This window comes from Juglans microcarpa x Juglans regia, chromosome 3D (genome assembly GCF_004785595.1).
Source record: "Juglans microcarpa x Juglans regia isolate MS1-56 chromosome 3D, Jm3101_v1.0, whole genome shotgun sequence".
Lineage (NCBI taxonomy): Eukaryota > Viridiplantae > Streptophyta > Magnoliopsida > Fagales > Juglandaceae > Juglans > Juglans microcarpa x Juglans regia.
In genome coordinates this window covers 35,166,467-35,186,570 of record NC_054598.1, presented here as the reverse complement: position 1 = coordinate 35,186,570, position 20,104 = coordinate 35,166,467, and the positions used below count along the sequence as shown (strand labels likewise).

General features: G+C 36.9%; 1 protein-coding gene across 11 annotated transcripts in view; it reads right to left on the bottom strand.

Annotated features, from left to right (window-relative positions):
• Nucleotides 1-5,486: 5,486 nt before the first annotated feature.
• The window catches only part of LOC121256681, a 35,010-nt gene continuing 20,392 nt past the window's right edge, over nucleotides 5,487-20,104 (bottom strand). For 3 of the 11 annotated variants that reach the window (XM_041157539.1, XM_041157536.1, XM_041157547.1), the window contains 13 exons: nucleotides 18,435-18,606; nucleotides 18,190-18,296; nucleotides 17,878-18,126; nucleotides 17,446-17,693; nucleotides 17,110-17,340; nucleotides 16,805-17,026; nucleotides 16,667-16,720; nucleotides 16,395-16,460; nucleotides 16,106-16,246; nucleotides 15,971-16,024; nucleotides 11,888-11,947; nucleotides 6,671-7,075; nucleotides 5,487-5,864 (listed from right to left, as the gene is read on the bottom strand). In XM_041157539.1, the coding sequence (XP_041013473.1) occupies nucleotides 5,628-5,864; nucleotides 6,671-7,075; nucleotides 11,888-11,947; nucleotides 15,971-16,024; nucleotides 16,106-16,246; nucleotides 16,395-16,460; nucleotides 16,667-16,720; nucleotides 16,805-17,026; nucleotides 17,110-17,340; nucleotides 17,446-17,693; nucleotides 17,878-18,126; nucleotides 18,190-18,296; nucleotides 18,435-18,606 (2,246 nt within the window). In that variant the 3' untranslated portion in view covers nucleotides 5,487-5,627. Of the gene's footprint in view, nucleotides 5,865-5,982; nucleotides 6,582-6,670; nucleotides 7,076-11,887; nucleotides 11,948-15,970; nucleotides 16,025-16,105; nucleotides 16,247-16,394; nucleotides 16,461-16,666; nucleotides 16,721-16,804; nucleotides 17,027-17,109; nucleotides 17,341-17,445; nucleotides 17,694-17,877; nucleotides 18,127-18,189; nucleotides 18,297-18,434; nucleotides 18,607-20,104 lie in introns of those variants that run through there. The other 8 variants (XM_041157545.1, XM_041157544.1, XM_041157543.1 and 5 more) reach the window with 8 other exon arrangements.

The window sequence follows — 20,104 nt, the reverse complement described above, 5'->3', positions numbered from 1 at the left end:
AAACACAGGCTACACAACAGAGCTGCTCAACGTTTGATGGTGTGATTGGAGACAATGGAGAGGCTGTCAGCGCATATGAGCAAGATGAGAATGGATGCAAGAGAGTGATTAGAGAATGGAGAGTGAAATATAAAAGGTATGAAATAAGATTTGAAGATTTCAGGTATAAAAGTAGAGTTTTTGAGATGTTCTGTTGGATTTTTTTGGATTTCTTAGAGATAGATTGAAACCATTAAATTACAGTCATTATTGTGAGTTTTGGCTTTCCTAAGAGAAGTTGCAGCGTCTGTAATTCAATAGAAATTTATATTTTCTTTTTATAATTATTAGCATTTTTTTTTACTGTTGGCTTGTTTATTTTAGACAAGAATTTTTAATTTTTTTTGTTTCGTATAGATATTTTTTTAAAATGTTTTTACTTAATTATTTCTTTTAGTATTTTTTGAGGCCTTCTTTCACTATGGGGCCTTAGGCAACCGCCTAAGAGCATTGGCAATGGCCTAGCCATTGCCAAGTCTAAAATTTAGCTAGGATGTTAGATTTTAGCTATGACATAGATTTATAGCTAGACTAGTCCATATTGGACTAGCTATCTTAAAGTCCAAATAATAATAAAATATTATATATTTATAGTGATTGAATTTGCCAATATCAACACTATAGAACTCCACAAATGCAACATATATATATGTATATATATTTATATATATATCTAAAGGTGAAATCCTAACTTTATATCTCAGTTTTTTTAGTTTAAACAAAACTTCATGAAATTAAAAGAAGTGTGACAAGAGGATTGTAAAACTAGATGATGAGCATTGTAAAACTATATTGTGATAAGCATCAAATAAACTCAAAAACATCAAATAAACTCAGAAACATGATAATATAACACTCCTATTTCTTAAACAAAGACAAATATAACATTCTGACACCACCTATCTAGCAAAATGCAACAAAGGATTCAATCACATGCATAAAGGAGAATGCGTGGTACTGAGTCTCCAACATACATAAAGGGGTTGTGGGACTTGCAAGAAAATGTGCTCTAGATTTACGTTCACAAGCTTGAAATCAATGAAATGTTCTCATACCAGATTCAAACCAAAAATACCAAACTTGATCTACTGATACAATCTTTTTCCCACTAAACTTTAGTCTTTAAAGTTGTTTCTGAGAGTTAAACATGTTTGCCTCCGAGGCCAGATTCCAGCACAAAAATCTCAAATCCCAAATCTCAACTCAGATTCCAGCATAAAAATACCCAAATCACAAACCAAAATACCGAAATCTCAAAGCAAAATATCAAAATCATTGAACAGATCGCATGATCACAGACCACAGACAAATACCCAAATCACAAACCAAAATACCGAAATCTCAAAGCAAAATACGGAAATCATTGAACACTTCGCATGATCACAGACCATAGACAAATACCCAAATCACAAACCAAAAGTCAGAAATCTCAAATCAGTTTCACGGAAATACCTCAATCATGATTTTCAAGTTCAGTTTGTAGAGGAAATGTGCAACCTTTTGGACAAGGATTCACGGGCATAGCAACCTTATGACAGAGTTCTGGACGCGCAAACCCTAACACAGAAAAATCACTTGATGAAATGGGAGAAAATAGAAAGAGAAGGGGGAGAAGAATTCTAAGCAGAGAAGAGGGAGGGAGGAGCGAGGAAGAGAAATTACTTTTTGGGCTGGAAGACGACGGCAGGACGACGAAGAGAAGGCGTCTTGCGGTTGAAAAAGACGCAGGCCTGTTTGGTGAGCGCGGGTGAAGAAGACGAAAGGCTACGGAGATGTCTGTTTCGGGATGATGAAAGGAGATGTGTGCTTCGGGATGAAGAAATGAAAACGAGGGAAATATACGAAGAAAGAGAAAATAACGTGGGAAGATAGATGAAAATAATAAAATACTAGTTTAAACCATGAACAGTAACTCGCTATGTTTGGAGAGTCCACTAATTTTACTGTAGCTGAAGTCTTTAACTTTGGACTTTTAGCTAGTCCAATGTAGATGGCTTTTTTTACATATAGCTAAATTATACACTTGCATTGGCATTTGGCTAGGCCATTGCCAATGCTCTAACTCGCCTTATTAGAGAGCCGGTCCTGGTTATCTATGGATTTATTATTTTTAGAAATATAAATTATTAGTAGTTGATGAATAATATCATAACATAACTCTCTCTCTCTCTCTCTCTCTCTCTCTCTATATATATATATATATATATATATATATCATAATTCTATCTCCATTAAAATATGTAGCGGCTATTGTAGAGTCGTTCTTCGCTGCTAGTTGGTAGACTCTCTATCGAACCCATTTGTTGGACAAGCATTTGAGAGAACTCAAGGCTGCAGACATTGAAATATAATGATAAGTAAATATTGGAGAATCTTTTTTGAGGTCTTCTCAAGAAATTTTATACACTATATATATAGGTGGCGAATAGAATTTCTTATTATATCATCGAATACAGATGATAAATGTTATATACTATAATAATATTTTATTATAGTTATCTATGAATTTTTTATTTTTAAAAGTAGGAATTATTAATAATTGATGAATAATATCTTAACATGACTTGTGTGTGTGTGTATGTATCGTAATTCTGTCTCTACTTAAAAATGAAACGATTATTGCATAGCAGTTCTTCACTATGCTAGTCGGTGAACTCTATTGAACCCATTCGTTCAACATTTGTGAGAAGTGCACCGATAGTTGTGAGATCTTCACCTGCTAAATCTGAGAAATTCAAGGTTGCTGTGAGGTTTACGGGTATTGAATGCAAGAAGGGTCTTTGTCTTGATATTCCTACAAGATGGAACTCAACCTTCTTAATGTTGGAGATAGCCTAAGAGTATAAGGGCGCCTTTAAGTTATTAGGTAACGAAGACATTCAATATATCAAACATCTTGAAGATGATGGGGGACTAGGCAAGCCTATTAATGATAATTTGGAGGTGGTTGGGATTTTTGTAAACTTTTTGAAGTTTTTCTACCATGTCACAACCAAGCTTTCTATTTCTTTGTACCATACATCCAATGATTTTTGTCAGCAAATACGTAAAGTGAAAAAAGAATTGGATGACATGTGCGAGTGACCAAACTAGGTTGTAGGAAATGACATTGAGCATGAGGGTTAAATATGACAAGTATTGGGGAGATTTGAATAGGATGAACATTTTCCTATATATGGTTGTTTTTCTTGACCCCTAGTACAAAATTGATGTCATGGTGTATGGTTTGGGATTGGCACATAGGAAGGCATGGGTGGATCATATTGTGACAAGAGTTAGAGAAATCATTGGTAAATTATTTGATAAGTTTGCCGTGTTCAGGGGTGGTAATATTTCAGCACCTACTCCTCCTGAAGTCAAGATAGGAAAAATGCATAGGTTGGAGTGGGGTGAGAGGTTGGAGTAGGACCCCGTGGTCCATCATCTTGCAAAGGCTCAGTCAAAGTTGGATAGATACTTGGCATCGGATTCACACCCATTTACGCGAGAGTTTGATATCTTATCTTGGTAGAAAACCAATGAGGTCAAGTATCCTATCGTCAGAGAGATTGCCCGTAGTATTTTGGCCATCCCGATTAGTACCGTAGTCTCAAAGTCGACCTTTAGCACTAGAGGGCGCATATTGAATCCATTCCAGAGTCCATTGTCTTCAGCCATTATGTAGGCATTGATTTGCACTCAAAATTGGATCAAAGTATCCCAATTTGTGGGGTTTTTTGAGGAAGCCAACTTAGAGAAAGGTGTTGATTAGCTTGGATTCAATAATCGCTTTTAATTTATTGATTGGTTTTTGATATTATTTTAATTTACTTTTATTCATTGAACCAGTATTAATTTTAAATTTAATTATTATAGGGTCAACTACGATGCATAAGGGTAGTGCTACATTAGCTACAACATGACTTTGTGTGTATTGGACCTACCGTTGCCATTGGTTTGTATAATTTCTCTCTTAATTATATTTTGTATTTATATAATGTTTATAATTTTAATTGTTTTGCTTGTATTTTTTTAACTTTTTATAGTCTCACTGTCATATGCCCAATCTTAATCCCAAAGAATTCATCTTGATCTCAATCTCATATTGGTTACTACTTTTAATATTTGTAATTTTTACATATCTATAGCATTTATGATTTTTGTTTCTTATTTGTAATTCTAATTTGTCTTCCTATTAATGTTTCAAGTTTTATGATCTCACAGTTTCACAGCACAGCTCACTCACTCTTCCACCACCATGACCACCCAAAATTCAATATTTGGAACAATGTGAAATGATATCATAAGTCAATTGTATTCTTGCTATAATTTTTTATTATATTATGTTGTTATTATTCATTTAAATTATGTGAAAACTTGTAATATTTTTAGATTAATTTGCAATAATTTCAGGTTAATTTGTATTATTGTAATAGCTTAGAATTATTAGTTGCAACTTAGAAATATACTAGTTTTTAATTTGTATTATTGTAATATCTTAGATTATTTATTAAAAAAAAATTTAAACATGAGAGTTAGAATTTAAATTTTTAGTTTTGTACAATGGCATTTATGGGCCCAAAATGGCTCAAAAATGTCTTCTTGGCCTTTTCAAGCCCAAAAACAAGTTATGGATCCATTTGAGCAGGGCAAGGGGTGGACGGATAAGGTGTTTGCCCCTGGCCCTGATATGCGGACGGGGGCCCCACCCTAGTGTGCGAGGGTGGATTCTTCTGGGACGGTAAACACCCCCCCCCCTGCGGGGGGAAAAACGCTGAAATATAACGATAAGTAAATATTAAGATATTATTTTCAAAAATTTCTCAATAAATGTTATACACTATACATAGTAGAGGTGGATAGAACTTTTTATTACACTTAAATATAGATAATAAATGTTATATACTATGGTCATATTTTATTTTTATTACTGTTATCTACGATTTTTTTTTTAAATATGAATTATTAATAGCCGATGAATAATATCATATCATGACTATATATATATATATATATATATATATATATATATATTGTAGTTCTATCCACTAATTGTGTAGTCGTTCACCGCTCCGCTATTCAGTGAATTTTCTATCGAACCCATTTTCTGGACGAGGTTTCGAAAGAGCTCGAGACTGCGGACACTAAAATAAAAGGCTTTCTCAAGAAATAGTCCGTATATTAATCTGGTGGATAGATTGTCAAATATAGATGATAAATGTTTATATACCAAGGTTGGGCCAATTTTCAGCCTTTTCCTTAAAAAAAAAAAAAAAAAGGGTTGGGCCAAGAAAAATCGGCTCAATCCAACACTACAAGCCACCCAGACCATCCGGTATGAATTCAAGGTTGCATTACGCCTCGGACCCATGATTACAGATCTGCGGAAGGTAGAACACTCGAGAGTAAAATTGTTATCAAAGAAAAACTAAATTAGCTTTACATCCACCACATTTCAAGTAAATAAATACTATAAGCTGCATTGAATTAATATCAACCATCAATACCTGTAGAGAAGAAATTTGTCTCTTCATTGCATATACATAAATAAATAAAGAACAAGTCAAAAACTTAAAAACAAGTGCAAATTATACATCTACATCTTTTTCCTAGTGAAGCCATATATATATGAAGAGGGTCCGCAGCCTCCTTTCCAGATTGTCATACTCACCCTTTACGCAGCAGCCACCCTCATCCGTACTGCAACAAGTGAGTTGAAATCCTTGGGGCCCTGACCACATACATTTTTCAACCCAGAAATTATTACATGCATGATGCAACAACCATACCTCCTCCAGATTTCTAAGCCATCCCCAACACCTGCTTCTTGGATCTGCAATGGCAAACTGCATGTGAGAGTGAGTGAGAGAGAGTTGTCATCTTTGGAACAATGTTAGCAAAACCAAGAAAGTGCAGTCAATCAACCAACTAAAAACACAAGGTAACATTTTGAAACAAATGCACTAATCAATATGTAGCAGAGCGCCATCTCATATTTAAGGAATATATACACCCAACTTTTACAGAGCAGGCACAGTAGGTGATACGCTTTTCTTTAATTCCCTCGTATAGAATAGACAACAGAGCTTCCATCCCACCTCTTCGACAGGAGACAAGCATCAATCCTTCCAATACATGTAAACGAAATGAACCCTCACCCACTGTACAGTTACTCATAATGAATATACAACAATTTTGTCAAAATTTCTCTGCCCAAACCAGAGCTTGCTCCTATTTATGAGCACACTGGCCAGAACCCTCCTACCCTCCAATCTTGGCGTTCATTTTTGCCATTCTCTATCCAGAGGAAGATGGCAGCCTCTGGGCAGAAGATTTGTCATTGCTGGATTACAGCCTAAGTAGGCTAATCAAAACCCAGAAGAAGCCTCACTCTATCCATGACGATCCACCGGCTCACCAGAACAAGCATCCTGGTTGATCTGCTCTCCAGTCGGAAGGATATCAGCAGGAACATACTGATATCCTTTGGGTAACCGCATATTCTTCATAGTTGCTTGGTCTGAAGTCATTATGAGCTCTTTTTCAAATGTCTCAGCATGCTGCTAATAAATATAGTATTTGTGAGTCCAAATTCCACTAGAAAATAGTTGAAACGAAACAACAATGTAAATGATTCCAAAATGCACCATACCTTTCTAGATTTTGACCTCCATCCGGCATCATCCGAAAGATTAGGAGATGCAACAGAAGGCCTATGAGGAATCTGCTTCCCAGAAAACGGTGCCCTCTCTGTAAGCTTTCTGGTCAGAAAAATTTGGGATGTCGAACTGTCATCATCTGTCTTCAGGTCACTGTCCATGGACACAGGAACTTTAACCCGGTGCTTGACAGAAACTGTGCTATCGACAGTAACATCATCTGATCTTTGGATTGCATCACTGCATGATTTATACCCATCAGTGTGCCCTTTAAGGGATGTTGTAGCTGATTCAGAACTAACTTCAGGAAGGAAAAAGGGACTATGAACAAGCAGAGAACGAGCAACATGATCTCTTTTACAAGCGAGTATATCATGTGAAGACAAAACCAACTCCCGCTGCAAAAATTCAGAAAGGGGGGAAAAGTTCATACAAGTTCCAGACACAGCATAAAGGTAGAAGCCACTAATCCAAAAGAGATTAACATGACATAAATTAGTGTTTGGAAAATGGTCATTTTTGGAAACAATGAGAAGCATAGGCATCAAGAAAACCACCCAATTGGAATGGGGTGACTAACAACCAGTAGAAGAGAGGTGCAGTAAGCAGAAGCCACAAGAAAAAAAATCCGCCCCCTGGGGGGTTAAGTTCTGAAAAAAAAAAATCTAACCCTCTTTCAGCAAAATAATACAGCATCCTAGCAGGAAAAAAGCATGAAATTGGAACCAGACTGCCTAATTATGAAAGGGAAAATCATAAAAAGAACCCTGAAGTATAGAAACTTGCACTCTAATCCTCGTAGTTTTGAAACCCATAAAATAAAAAGATCTCTGAAGCTTACTTGATGCCATCGTCTCCACACCATAAGCTATACAAGAATTTTATCCTATAGGCATTTCACCCACAAGTCTAGTATGAGTAGAGAAGCCCCCAAACCTCTTTGGATGTATTTCCACAACCCCACCCCATAGGGCCCATGAGCTCTCCATTAGAACACCACTCGCCCCAAGCACAACCAAATTTCAAATCCACAACTGCTTTACACAAAAGGCCTCCCTTACAAGCAATCATGTTAACAAGGAATTCTTGTATTATTTTCTCAGAAGATGCTGACTTAGGAAAAAATGGCGATCTTGGATAGAGCATGTATCTCTACAACATGATGTTCTGTATTGATGAATGGTAATCCAATTGGCTTCTTCACTAGCTCTCGAGTCTCGAGATAGAGGTGCCCACCATATTCGCTACTCTTTGTTATTGTCATAGAGGTCTTTAGCAAATTTTTTTACCGGCAAACACAATTTTATTGATAATTAGAATAGGCAAGAGCCCAAGTACATGAGATATATATAAGAACTTCACATGTGCATGATAATCTAGTGATAGAAGAATTTCATGAAAGTTCACACCATTAAAATCAATTACAATTGACCAATGGTGTAAAGTATTACAAAAAAAAGTTCTAAGATCATCCATTGACAGGTCACGATCCCCAAAGCTTCTTTTGTTTCTCTTCCTCCAAAGACACCACCATAGGCATTATGGAACCATCTTCCAGATTGCTGCAATGTGGAAATTAACCTGAAGACCTCCCCATGATGCTAGGAGATCGATCACCCTTCTCGGCATCACCCAAGCTAGTCCCACCCTAGCAAATAATTCATCCCATAGGATCATAGCAATCTCATAGTGAAGTAGTAGATGGTCAATGGACTTCCCACTCTTTTTGCACATGCAGCACCAATCCATGAAAATGATTCAGTGTTTCCTTAGGTTGTCTAATGTGAGAATCTTTCCCAAGGAAGTGTTCCATACAAAGAAGATTGCCTTTAAGGGAGCCTTTGTCTTCCAAATGCTCTTCCACAGAAATGGACTTGTGGTATGCGTACTACCAAAGATTGAAGAACTCCGGAAGAGGCATCAACTTCCCAATCTTGAGCATCTCCAAAGAAAGTGACATTCCATGGGGAAACACCATTGGATAAGTCTGAAAGATCCTCAATCGAGGCTTTCTGCATTGTCGCTACCAAAGATTTCTGGATAAATTTCCATCTCTATTGTATTTTATAGATAAGAATTTTTGGATAAACTTCCTTGCGGGCCCTATTACCACTTCAAAGTGGGTGTATCTAAAGAATGTATCTCATCCAATGTTTTAAATTCCGTTTCAGTGATCATTCTGCTTTAAGTATTGGAATGGAATATTTCGGTACCGGTGAGTTCTAGCGTACCATTTCGGGAGTATGTATCATATATGTATTTTTGTGTGTCTATATATGTATATATGGAAGGATTGAATATTTCTAAAATGAATATACGTTAAAAACATTAAAAAAAAAGGAAGAGATATTGGTGTCAAAAGATAATATTAAAAAAATCAAAAGCTTGAGTTGAGACACAAAAATAAAATAAAATAAAGACTGAGAAATTATTAAAAATAATGAGATTTAAAATAAATAAATAAAAAGGAAGAATGAGGGGACATATTTAAAGTTACAAAAATAATTAAATTATATAAATCCCTTTTAGATTTTAAAATTACATGAATGCCATATAGGATTTTAAAATTAACAAACATGTCATCCAAAACTCAAGAAAATTACAAAATTGCCATTAAAATAGTTTGAAATGAAATGTAGTCCAGGACAAGCCATAATTGGCCGAAACGGGTCAGAATGGACCTGAATGGGACGGGATTTGGAACGAAACGGAATGAGGATGTATAGTGTACCAAATACTAAACCAGAATGGAATTCAAAACTATGATCCCATCCTCTTCTTATATGCTTACAAAGCCCCACACGATGTGACCCCTTAGCAAAATGTTATTAGCTATTGCTGATGTAGCCCTTCTCTTGGGTTTTGCTACGGCGGCCAAGAATCCCAAGGTGCTTAACATATCTCACCTCTTCTTTGCAGACAATGCCTTGATATTTTGTGAGGCAAACCTAGACTACATCCCCATTTTGAGGAAGTTTTTTCTATGCTATGAACCTGTTTCTGAGTCAAAAGTAAATTTGGCTAAGTCAAAGATTGTGTGGGGAATGTTTCTAATTTAGATAGTTTGGCGAACATATTGGGATGCAAGATATCCTATTTGCCTATGAAATATCTAGGCCAACCTTTGGAAGCCTCTTTTACAGCTGTCTATTTGGGATGGAGTACTGAGAAAATTGAGCATCATTTGGTGGTTGGAAGAGGATGTATTTGTTGAAGGGTGGTGGGATCACCATGATCAAGAGCACCCTCTCTAACTTACCTACATACATTCTATCCTTGTTTCTCCTTTCCACAAGTGTGGCTAATCACATAGTGAAGCGATGAAACTATTTATGGCGATGGCTTTTGTTTAACATGCCCTCCGAAGGAAATCGCTTTGTTGTTACCAACATGAGGGGGAGGCCTCATGTTCGAGATTCGGCTGTGGTTGGGTTGGGAGGTAAGATAAGGTTATGGATAAATAGCATGAAAGGACTGAAGGTTTTTTTCTAGTCATACTAGGCTTTAAGTGGGAGAAGGCTCAAGGATTCAATTATGGCATGACTTTTGGCGTGGGAACAAGGCCTCAAGAAGCTTTCATAGAGATGTATAGTATTGCGCATCTGCAGAAGCCCTCAGGGAGTTCTCCTATGGATCTCCCTAGTGGAGAATTAGCTTTATTAGAGCTTAATGACTAGGTGATTAACACCTTCACAGAGTTCTTAAACATCTTGTATTCTACTAGATTATGCCTAGTAGATGTAGAATAGATTCTTTGGGCCCTACCAAGAAAGGGAAGATCATTGTTCAATTGTTCTAGGAGGTTTTGTTATCTCAGGAAAGTAATTCCTTGCCTGGGAGAAGTATTTGGTGTACTAAGGCACCCTCCAGGGCAGCTTTGTGACAAGACTAGTGTTGTATATGCATGAAGAGTGAGGAATCAGTAGACCATCACTTAATCCATTGAAATATTGTCAGTTCCTTGCGGAATATTTTCCTTGATCAGGTTAGGTTAACTTGGGTTATGCCTAGAAGAATACTAGACCCCTTGGCCAATTGCAGAAGCTTTGTGGCAACCCATAAATTGTAGCTATATGAAAAATGGTCCCTTTATGTCTAGTGTTGTGTATTTGGACTCTGGAGGGACAGGAATGCAAGAAACTATGACGATCATGAGTGCATGATGGAAGAGCTTAAAACATTTTCTTCAAGACTTTGATCCTTTGGACAGCCTTTAGAGATTTAACTGGACAGAGTGTTCATAATTTCCTTGTTTCTTTTCCTATTCCTAGTTAGGTGTTCCTCTTGTATACTTTGTGTACTCAAACTATGCTTTTTGAGTTTTTTTTAATAATATCCTTGATTTACTTATATTATTAAAAATAAAAAATAAATAAATAAATAAATAAACGTTGTCAGATGCAAGAGGGTAACAGCAACTGTGATTCCAAAGAGAGAAGACCCAAATATGCCCATATACAAAAAAAAAAAAAAAAAAGTCATGAGCGTTCTCTTACTCGATGTCTCAAGCTCTGTCTCCCTCTATCTTTTTACTAAAATCATATCCTAAAACCTAAGCAATTTAAACCCCATAGATTGTTGTAATTAGCTCTCACTTTCTTCTTCCTGTTTAGTTTCTCCGATTATTTTAACAGCAATTGCTACCTCTCACTTTCTTCTTCCTGTTTAGTTTCTCTAAGTATTTTAACAGCAATTGCTGCATCCGCTAAGCTTGAAGATGAGGTTGCAAAATATCTCACTGCCATTTCTACTAGCATTGGCCAGCACCAACAACTCCTGAAGTGCTTTTGCTTTTATGCTACAGGCATAGAAATCAAGAATTTTGACTGTACCAGGATCTAACTATGAGTGGGACTGTGGGAGACATGGTGCAGCAGAAAATGACGTTTTTGAGAAATTGAAATCACAATTCAGCATTACGAACAAAATATTTTACAAATGATAATTGACTTCTTTTATCATTCCAGTAATGCCATTGAAGTATCACTCAAGTAGTAGATAAATATACCTTTGTCTGTACTCATTCCCTATAAACATTCTAGGAATAAAATCAACTTCAAAGGATTGAGACAAAACAGTGGTAAGGATCCAGTGGCTCAATGGTACAAAGAGAGTAGGGATCTTATAGAGCACTTCTGATCATAATCACATATACATGTTTATGTACGTACTGTTACTCAGAAATATACTGTTAATCTACAATCACTTACCTTCTTTTTTTCACGTCTGATTATTCTCTCACAGATAAGGCGTAACCTCTCTAATTCAACCTGTACAAAAGTATTTATAAAAGGATTCAATCATGGGATTTGAATTGCACAAACAAACATAAAGAAATATGAACTGTAGTTTCATGAAAAATCAGTGAAAGAGGATAAAAGTATGAATCGCATGAAACACTTGATAGTAACCATAACTAATGCACAATTAGAGGTGTAATCGGTCCGGTCTGATTCGGAGTCACGAACAGAAAATTTTGGTCCACCTTTTTTCCAGACCAGACCGGACCGATTATCCCCAAGGACCGGATCGGACTGTTAGCTATCGGTCCATATGAGCTAGGAACATTTTTTTTTCCTCTTCTTTTTTTGGTAGATAAATTAATACAAAAAATAATTAAATCAGTAAAATCAAAATTAAATGAGCTCTTTAATGTTATGTAACTAACTCATTAAAAAATAATTAATTATAATTATATTTATGATGTTAATAGTAACTAACTTTGTACTTTAGTAGAGCATGTATCTACATATAATAACATATATTATCATGTGATCTATTGTATGATATATTAGTTAATTGATAGCATATATTATTTTACATTTTCTATGGTCAATGGTGATAGATTAGAAAAAAGTACATAATTAACTTATACAACTATGATATAAATAATATTATATATATGATTTATATGCAAGTGATTCGGTCGGTTTCGGTCAGGTCCAAAAAAAGACCCTGGGACTGGACCGAAAACCGAGTTTTGGAGATACCATGGACTGAGACCGAGTATGGGTGAATTCGGTCCGGTCCTGTCAGTTTTACCGGTCTGGACCGAAAAAATTCACACCCCTATGCACAATAATTTGCCTTGGTAGTAAACGATGCTTCTATTTGCAGGTAGATCTAGATCAATAACTTGCCAGCTTACAGATTACACCCAAAAGGAAGCTGATTCATGATGGGGGGGAACCTATAAAAAGGTGGGTTTCAATGGAAACATAGAACCTCATAAATATAAAGATGTTGCAAGCAGTGAAATAAATTCAACATAAAATAACTAATCCTTCAAGTTTCACCAAAATTACGCAGCCAAGCCCATGTGAGTCGACAGATAGAAGACAAATGGGACCTAGGAACAAAGTACACTGCCTGACCTTTCAACTTGTAGCTACAGAGTATATATATGAAAAGACCTAAATCACATGATAAAAACGACATAACCGATATCCCTTGGAGAAGGATCATGCAAAACAGGTGTGGGGCAGGATCAATTACAGAGCTTGGCTATTGGTGCAAAAATTCTGGATAGTCAGGGCCATGGCTAACCGAGGAGATAGGAGACTCGTTTGGTGGTTTTTGGGGAGAGGTTTGTGGAAAAGTTATTCCGAGTTGCTGGCAGATTTTATTAGGGTGTGCCAACTGTGTTGATGGCAATGGAAGCAGGGTTCATTAAATTGAATGAAGCATTGCATGTGGATTTGTCTTCAAAGATGATTTTTTCCAGATTTATATCTGCTAGCAACAAATAAAAAGCATCCCAGTCACTTCTAATACTTCTTCACAAGCTTTACCCTTTCACTCCACTAACTTCAGCAAAAACCCCATTAACCCAACCCTTCCCGGTTCTTCACCCCAGTCCTCAAAAGAAAATCAAGTCTATCGCAAATCTCCAAACTCCTTTTTACACAAAAGCTAGATTCAGGAAAATAAAAACAGATTCCTACTACCCATGTCCCTAACCGGGGAACTCAACCGTTTCCCAAATGGTACTTATATACATCGCCTACCACGCCCCACAACAAATTTAATTGCGATTTGTTTAACCAATTTGCCATATCAACAGGCATGAAAAACTTGAAAACAAATATTAGCTAAGACAAGATTCCTTTAGAAAAGATGACTAAAAGGGGTGCAGCTAAAGCATACAAGCATTATACATGGAGAGCAAGATCCTCTAGAACTCCTAGGGTACTCCACGGGGTGGATTTCATTAAATCCCAGCCAATGTTTTCAAATTGAACTGCGTGAATTTTTCCTTAGCAATCTCTTAGACCTTAAAGCAAAAATTGTAGTTACCAATTTACCCCAAAAAAAGAAAAAAGTGTTGAGGAATTGGAGTTGAGTCACATTAACCCAAGAATGGGGAACCCAAATAAGCACCTAATGAAAGGACTAACAAATGAGTGTAAACAGAAGTATATCAAAACAAATCATATTCCTCTCACTTGACAGAAATAGCTTTGGAAAGGCATTCTTGAGAAGACAGAATGAAGACGGTGGAAACCATTGCAGAATCACGCCAATTGAGAGTACATCAAATTGGAGCGCCACTTACTTTGTCTATATTTCACATTCCAGCAGGTATAGCCAACCGCATTGAAAGTTTAGAAAAGGGATTTTAATGGGGTGGAGGTGCAGAAATTTCACTCGGTAAGTTGGACCAAAGTCTGCTTCTTAGTAACAGGTGGATGCGTGGAGATGCAGACAATGATCCCTTTCAACAGGGCTTTGCTGGAGAAGTAGTTATGACTCCATGCTAATGAGAGAGAGAGAGAGAGAGAGAGAGAACCTTTGGAAGATGCTGATAGAGATTAAATATTTGTGCTCAATATGAAAGTTCTCATTTCCAAGTCCCAACAGAAGAATATTTGGAATACAGCTCCCATGAGAGTGGCATTCTTCATTTGAGTGGCAGCATTATGGAAATCCTTATATTGGATAACAAGGAGGCAACAGGTTATGGTGATAAACTAGTGCTGTATATATAGAAGGAATGGAGAAACAATGTATCATCAATCACTCCATTGTGACATTAGTGCTTCGAGACAAGATCTCTTTAGCCTCCTTAGATTAAATTAGGTATGATACATTAGGGTAGCACAAGATTGGGAGTCACAGGTTATTTCCAAATTCTTTGCCTTACTATATTCCATCAGGGTGAATGAGGGCAACATAGATAAGATCAGTTGGAGCCACTCCAAGAAAGGTAGATTCACAGTTAGATCGTTTTACCAAGTTCTAACTAGCCAGGGCATGACTACTTTTCCATGGAGGAATATATGGAAGATGAAAGCTCCTCCGAAAGCAGCTTTCTTTGTTTAGACTGCTTCCCTAGACAAGATTCTTACTACAGACAATCTTAGGAAACGTCATGTAATGGTGGTGGACTGGTGTTGCATGTGGAAGAAGGATGGGGAATCTGTAGATCACCTGCTTCTACATTGTGAGGTGGCCACAACCTAGTGGGATATTTTTTTATGGGAATAGGATTACCGTGGGTTATGCCTCGCAGGTTGGTGGATTTTCTAGCAAGCTGGAGAGGACTCCAAGGTAATCCATAAGTGGCAGCAATATGGAAGATGGCCCCTATATGTATGTGTTGATACATTTGGCGGGAGAGAAATGATAGGAGCTTTGAGCATCGCGAGAGGACAATGGATGAGCTTAAAAGTTTCTTCTTTAAAACCCTATTCTTATGGGCGGGGTCATTTATTTTAATGGATTTAATATCCATGATTTTCTACTTTCGGCTGTAAACCCCTAGTTAGGTACTTCTTGTGTATACACCACGTGTACTTGGGCTATGCCTCATTTTCCTATGAATAAAATTTCTTGATTACCTATAAAAAAATGCTGGGAAGGCTGGTTTGACAGTCAACATAGTGAAGCCTAGTGGAAGATGATCCTGATTTGTCTAAAAATGGTACATATGGAAGAAGAGAAATGACCGAAATTTCAAGGATTGTAAAAGGCTGTGGAGGAGCTAAAGAATTTCTACTTAGAACACTTTATCATAGATACACCTAACTAGGTGTATGTATTGTATACGCCCCGTGCACTTAGATAGTACCTTATTGCTCAATGATAAAATTATCTTGTCAAAAAAGAAATAACTTCAAGACAGTAATTACAAAACTCCCAACATTTCAGCCCCTTAAGCAAAGATAGCAACATGAACCACACCTGCCTGGATGAATCTTTAAGTGTAAATACAAAATACAGATAAGTGTACAACCAGATAACAACACAACAAGCTAAAGCAAAATAAACTATTTACTAGAGAAAACCCTTACCCTAATTTGCTTGATTCTCTTAAACTCCTCAATCCCATGTTCTTGGGTCTCAGCCTGCACAGATAGATTGTTCAGGACATGAAAATTTATGATGGACCAAAAATATGCACCTAAATTACACAGAAAATATTAGACCTTTGCCCTCTGCTCCAAGCTATGCTTTTCACAGTAAGCCTTGTGCTGAAACTTTCCACCCAAATTCTTTATATTCATGTATAGGCCAGCGCTCCTGGCACATGTTGGATGAAATGTGGCCTGGCAGTTACCATAGTTACACTGCAGAAAAAGAAATCATGATTGGTTAAGTATCAATGATCTCACTTGGAAAGAGCCCCATGCAGTCCAATATAGAAGATTTGTTTTTTATCAGTCCATGAAGTCCAATACTGAAGACGAAAGCAAAAAACTTTCTGATGATGCTAACCCTTATGCAGACACCAAGTTTGCGACGGCAGATATAGCAAACATCAGCCTCCTTCAAAATTGTCCCCTGCATTTAATCACAAAAAAAGTAAGGTGTCAGAAAAAAAGATATTGCAGACTTACACCTAAAACTTGCACAAATGTTAAGGACAAAGCACAAGTACCAAGCCTCATCCAGATTCAAACACTAGAAACATAATCAGAAGCACACATTCACACTACCAATCTAATTGATATATAATGTGATTCTTTCACAACTTAACATACACATACCATTCCTTCAACTTGATTCACTTGGCCCCTTCTGAATGTTGATTCAAAGACCCACTAAAATATGAGAAAGAATATAAAATTAAGTATAAGAGAAGAAAAATAATAGTGAATCAAATAGACAAGGAGAAAAAACTTCACCTCGGCACAAAAGGCATGGACCCATTCACCATTTGAAGACTTCCTAAAAGCACCAGTTGTGCCACGACATAAACCACATTCCACAACAAAAAAGTGCTTCTCCCAAACATTGACAGTTGGAGCTCCATAGTTTCTAGATGATAATAACTCTTCACATAATTCACAGTACCATGGCCCAGTAGATTCTTTAACACTACGATAGCAACTCAAGTGAACAGCAACCTGTAAAAAAAGATATCATTAAAACTCGAGCAGAGAGAACATCAAGTTTTTCAAGGAGTAATTTGTGGCTAAGGCTAGAAAACCTTGCAACTCGAACAGACTAATATCGGATTTAGTAATGTCTCAGACCGACGGCAGACATCACACGATCTAGGATGTTCCTTAGAAAGATCAGATGTTGAATTAACAAAATCAGTTTGTTTTTCTAATGAAATCCTTGGGGTAGCAAGCCTTGAAAGCGTCTCTTTCCGAGGCATCAACTGCGTGCTGATGCCAGACCTCCCACTATTAGAGGTATTCAAACTCATTGAACTCTGAAAAGGAGAAAAAGAGATGTAAATTATCAAAGTGATCACAACACTAAAAGTTATTTGCTTCCCACGCAAAGGGTAAAATTTTTAGAGATATAAATTAATAACCTCCTGTTGAGCTGGGTCATCATACGCATCTTTCCTAAATGACGAAATCCTAGAGGATGCTGCAGCAGCAGCAGTTGCAGCAGCCAGCACGGCTTGTGCTTCCTTATGCTTTCTCTCTTTCCTACCCTGTTTTTTGGCCTCTCTAAGGTCACCAAGATACTGATTAACAAGCACAGAGTCCCATCTTTGCCACCGTGCCATGTCAATCTCCTGTGGTAAATTCTTAGCAACGTTACAAATTAAGTTATCTGCAAAAAAAATTCATACCCAATGCAATAGTTAAGGTTACATGTCACAGTTGCCAATCAGGAAAAAAAAAATAACATTACTTCCCAAAACTCCTTGTAGTAAGGAACCAAAAACAGTAGAAGAATAAATGAGTAAATTAAAATCCCGAAATATTCTAAAGGATAGACAGGACAAGGAAGAGACCTGTAAACTGCTTTCTTGCAACCGCATTGCCTAGTAACCTATGCTGAAAATAAATAATTTCTCCTTCCACTTCATCTTCTGGAGATGAGTCTAAAACTCCCATTTTCATAGCCGTAATCAACTGGTCTAAATGTAATCCATCAGATTTGCAAATCATGTTATTGCACTTTGAATCTTGATTTAGGTGATTACAGCAAACACTGGCATTGGAAGAAGCCTCCAACCGAGAGAGTTCACTCTCCCTTGAAGCTGCCAAGGGAAGCACCAGTTAGAATTATCCAACAAACATGAAGAGAACAGAAGAGACATTACCATCAAAATTGTTTCTTGGATTCTTTAAAAGCATCCCCAATTCCATCTGCAATAATTTCTTGCTAATATATGGGTGGATGTAAAAACTAGAAACTGCTTCGGTTTTCCTACATTAAATAACGAAAAAAAAATCACAGAAGATCATTTAGAATAACAAAATGTAACGTGCCAGGGCTCAAACAATGACAATATAAAAAAAATATTTTACATTCAACAGATGAAAAGAGGTTCTTTGCAAATCTTACATGATATCAGAGACTACTGAATTTATATGCTCTCCATTCATTGGAGCATTCTGCCCAGGACTGGCAACCTCCTCCAATTGAACCCTCTCGGGAAGGTTGCAATTTGAGGTTCTAGCTGCATTGCCTGTCCAAAAAATGCTATTTGTATCAAAGGAGACCCCACGAAAAAACACTGTAAAAATCAGAAGCACCCAAGGTAACAGCGAGAAATACAACGAATACAAAAGAAGAAAAAAATGGGTGCTCAAAATTTGAATAGAGGAAAAAGAAGAATCTTGTAATGAAAGCAGCCAATGCGTGTGAACTCAAAAGCAAAACTCAACAAAGTCGCGGGTAGCTCAAAGCCCCAGACTATCCATCTATTTTTTTCTAACCAAACACTCCATGCAGGACAGTGGAACAGTGCTGTAATTCACACCTTACAAGTGCCCAAAAAATCACTCTTTGCAGCACACTGGCATCTCCACCAAACTGGTCGTCTAACATGCAGCACCAGTCAGTACTGACCTTCTGAGATTTTCCAGCATCAGGATCTTTCACAACTCCATGGTCTCTTTGCTCTTCAAAAGAATTATCTTATAAATGTCATTTTCAATCAACATAGAAACAAACAATCATCTCTATCTTCCTCTCCAGCACCCTCATACACCATCATAACATAACTAGCTCAGGTCAACATACCCAGGGTGCAAACCGACACTGATGTTGACAATAGCATTACATTCTTTATCTCTAGACACTTTGCACTTTAAGAGGACCTAGGCATACTTCTAATGACACCAGTTGTTTGCACCCTTTTAAAAAAGTTGGTTGCTAAGGTATCTTAACTTACAAAATACTTGTTTTTTTTCTTTTTGTTAAGTAAGAAATTTATTTAAAAACATAATTAGGCATAGTCCAAATACACAAGAAGTGTACAAGAGAGAAACACCTAATTACAAGCTAACCCTGAAAAAGGGTACAAAAGTCATTCCCATCCAATACAATGACTGAAGCCCAAAGCAACAAAGTATGAAAAAAGAAAGTTCTAATCCCTTCCACCGATCGTTCTCTATTCTCAAAACAGCACCCATTTCTCTCATTCCAAATACACCACATAAGACAGATGTACCATCTTCCAAACAGTTGCTATTTGACAATTTCCTAGAATCCCTCTCCAATACGGCAAGAGGTTCACCACCCACTTAGGCATCACCCAAGCAATTCCTGCCTTAGCAAATACCTCGTCCCACAAAGCCTTCAACGCATCACAATGAAGAAGAAGATGATCCACCAATTCACCACATCTTTTGCACATAAAGCATCAATCCATTGCATCGATACCATGCTTTCTTAACTTGGCGTCACATTCTTCTACTGACTTTTTCCCTTGGAAAAATATTTGGAGATGCAAGGTGCCTCTTAAGGTGGCTTTCTTCGTAAATCAATAGGAGTAACCAAGTACACTGGACGTATACAAGAAAACACCTAGCCCATACAAGACAGCCCCTAATGACCCAAAAATCCCATGAAACCTACCCAAAATACTTGGTTACTCCTATTGTTATTAATATATATAATATTTTTACTTATAAAAAAATATATATCCTCACCTCCAGAGTTTATGTTTAAAGCATAAAGCAAGCTGTAAAAATCAGAAATGTCCCCCACTTCTCAATCTTGGACATCTC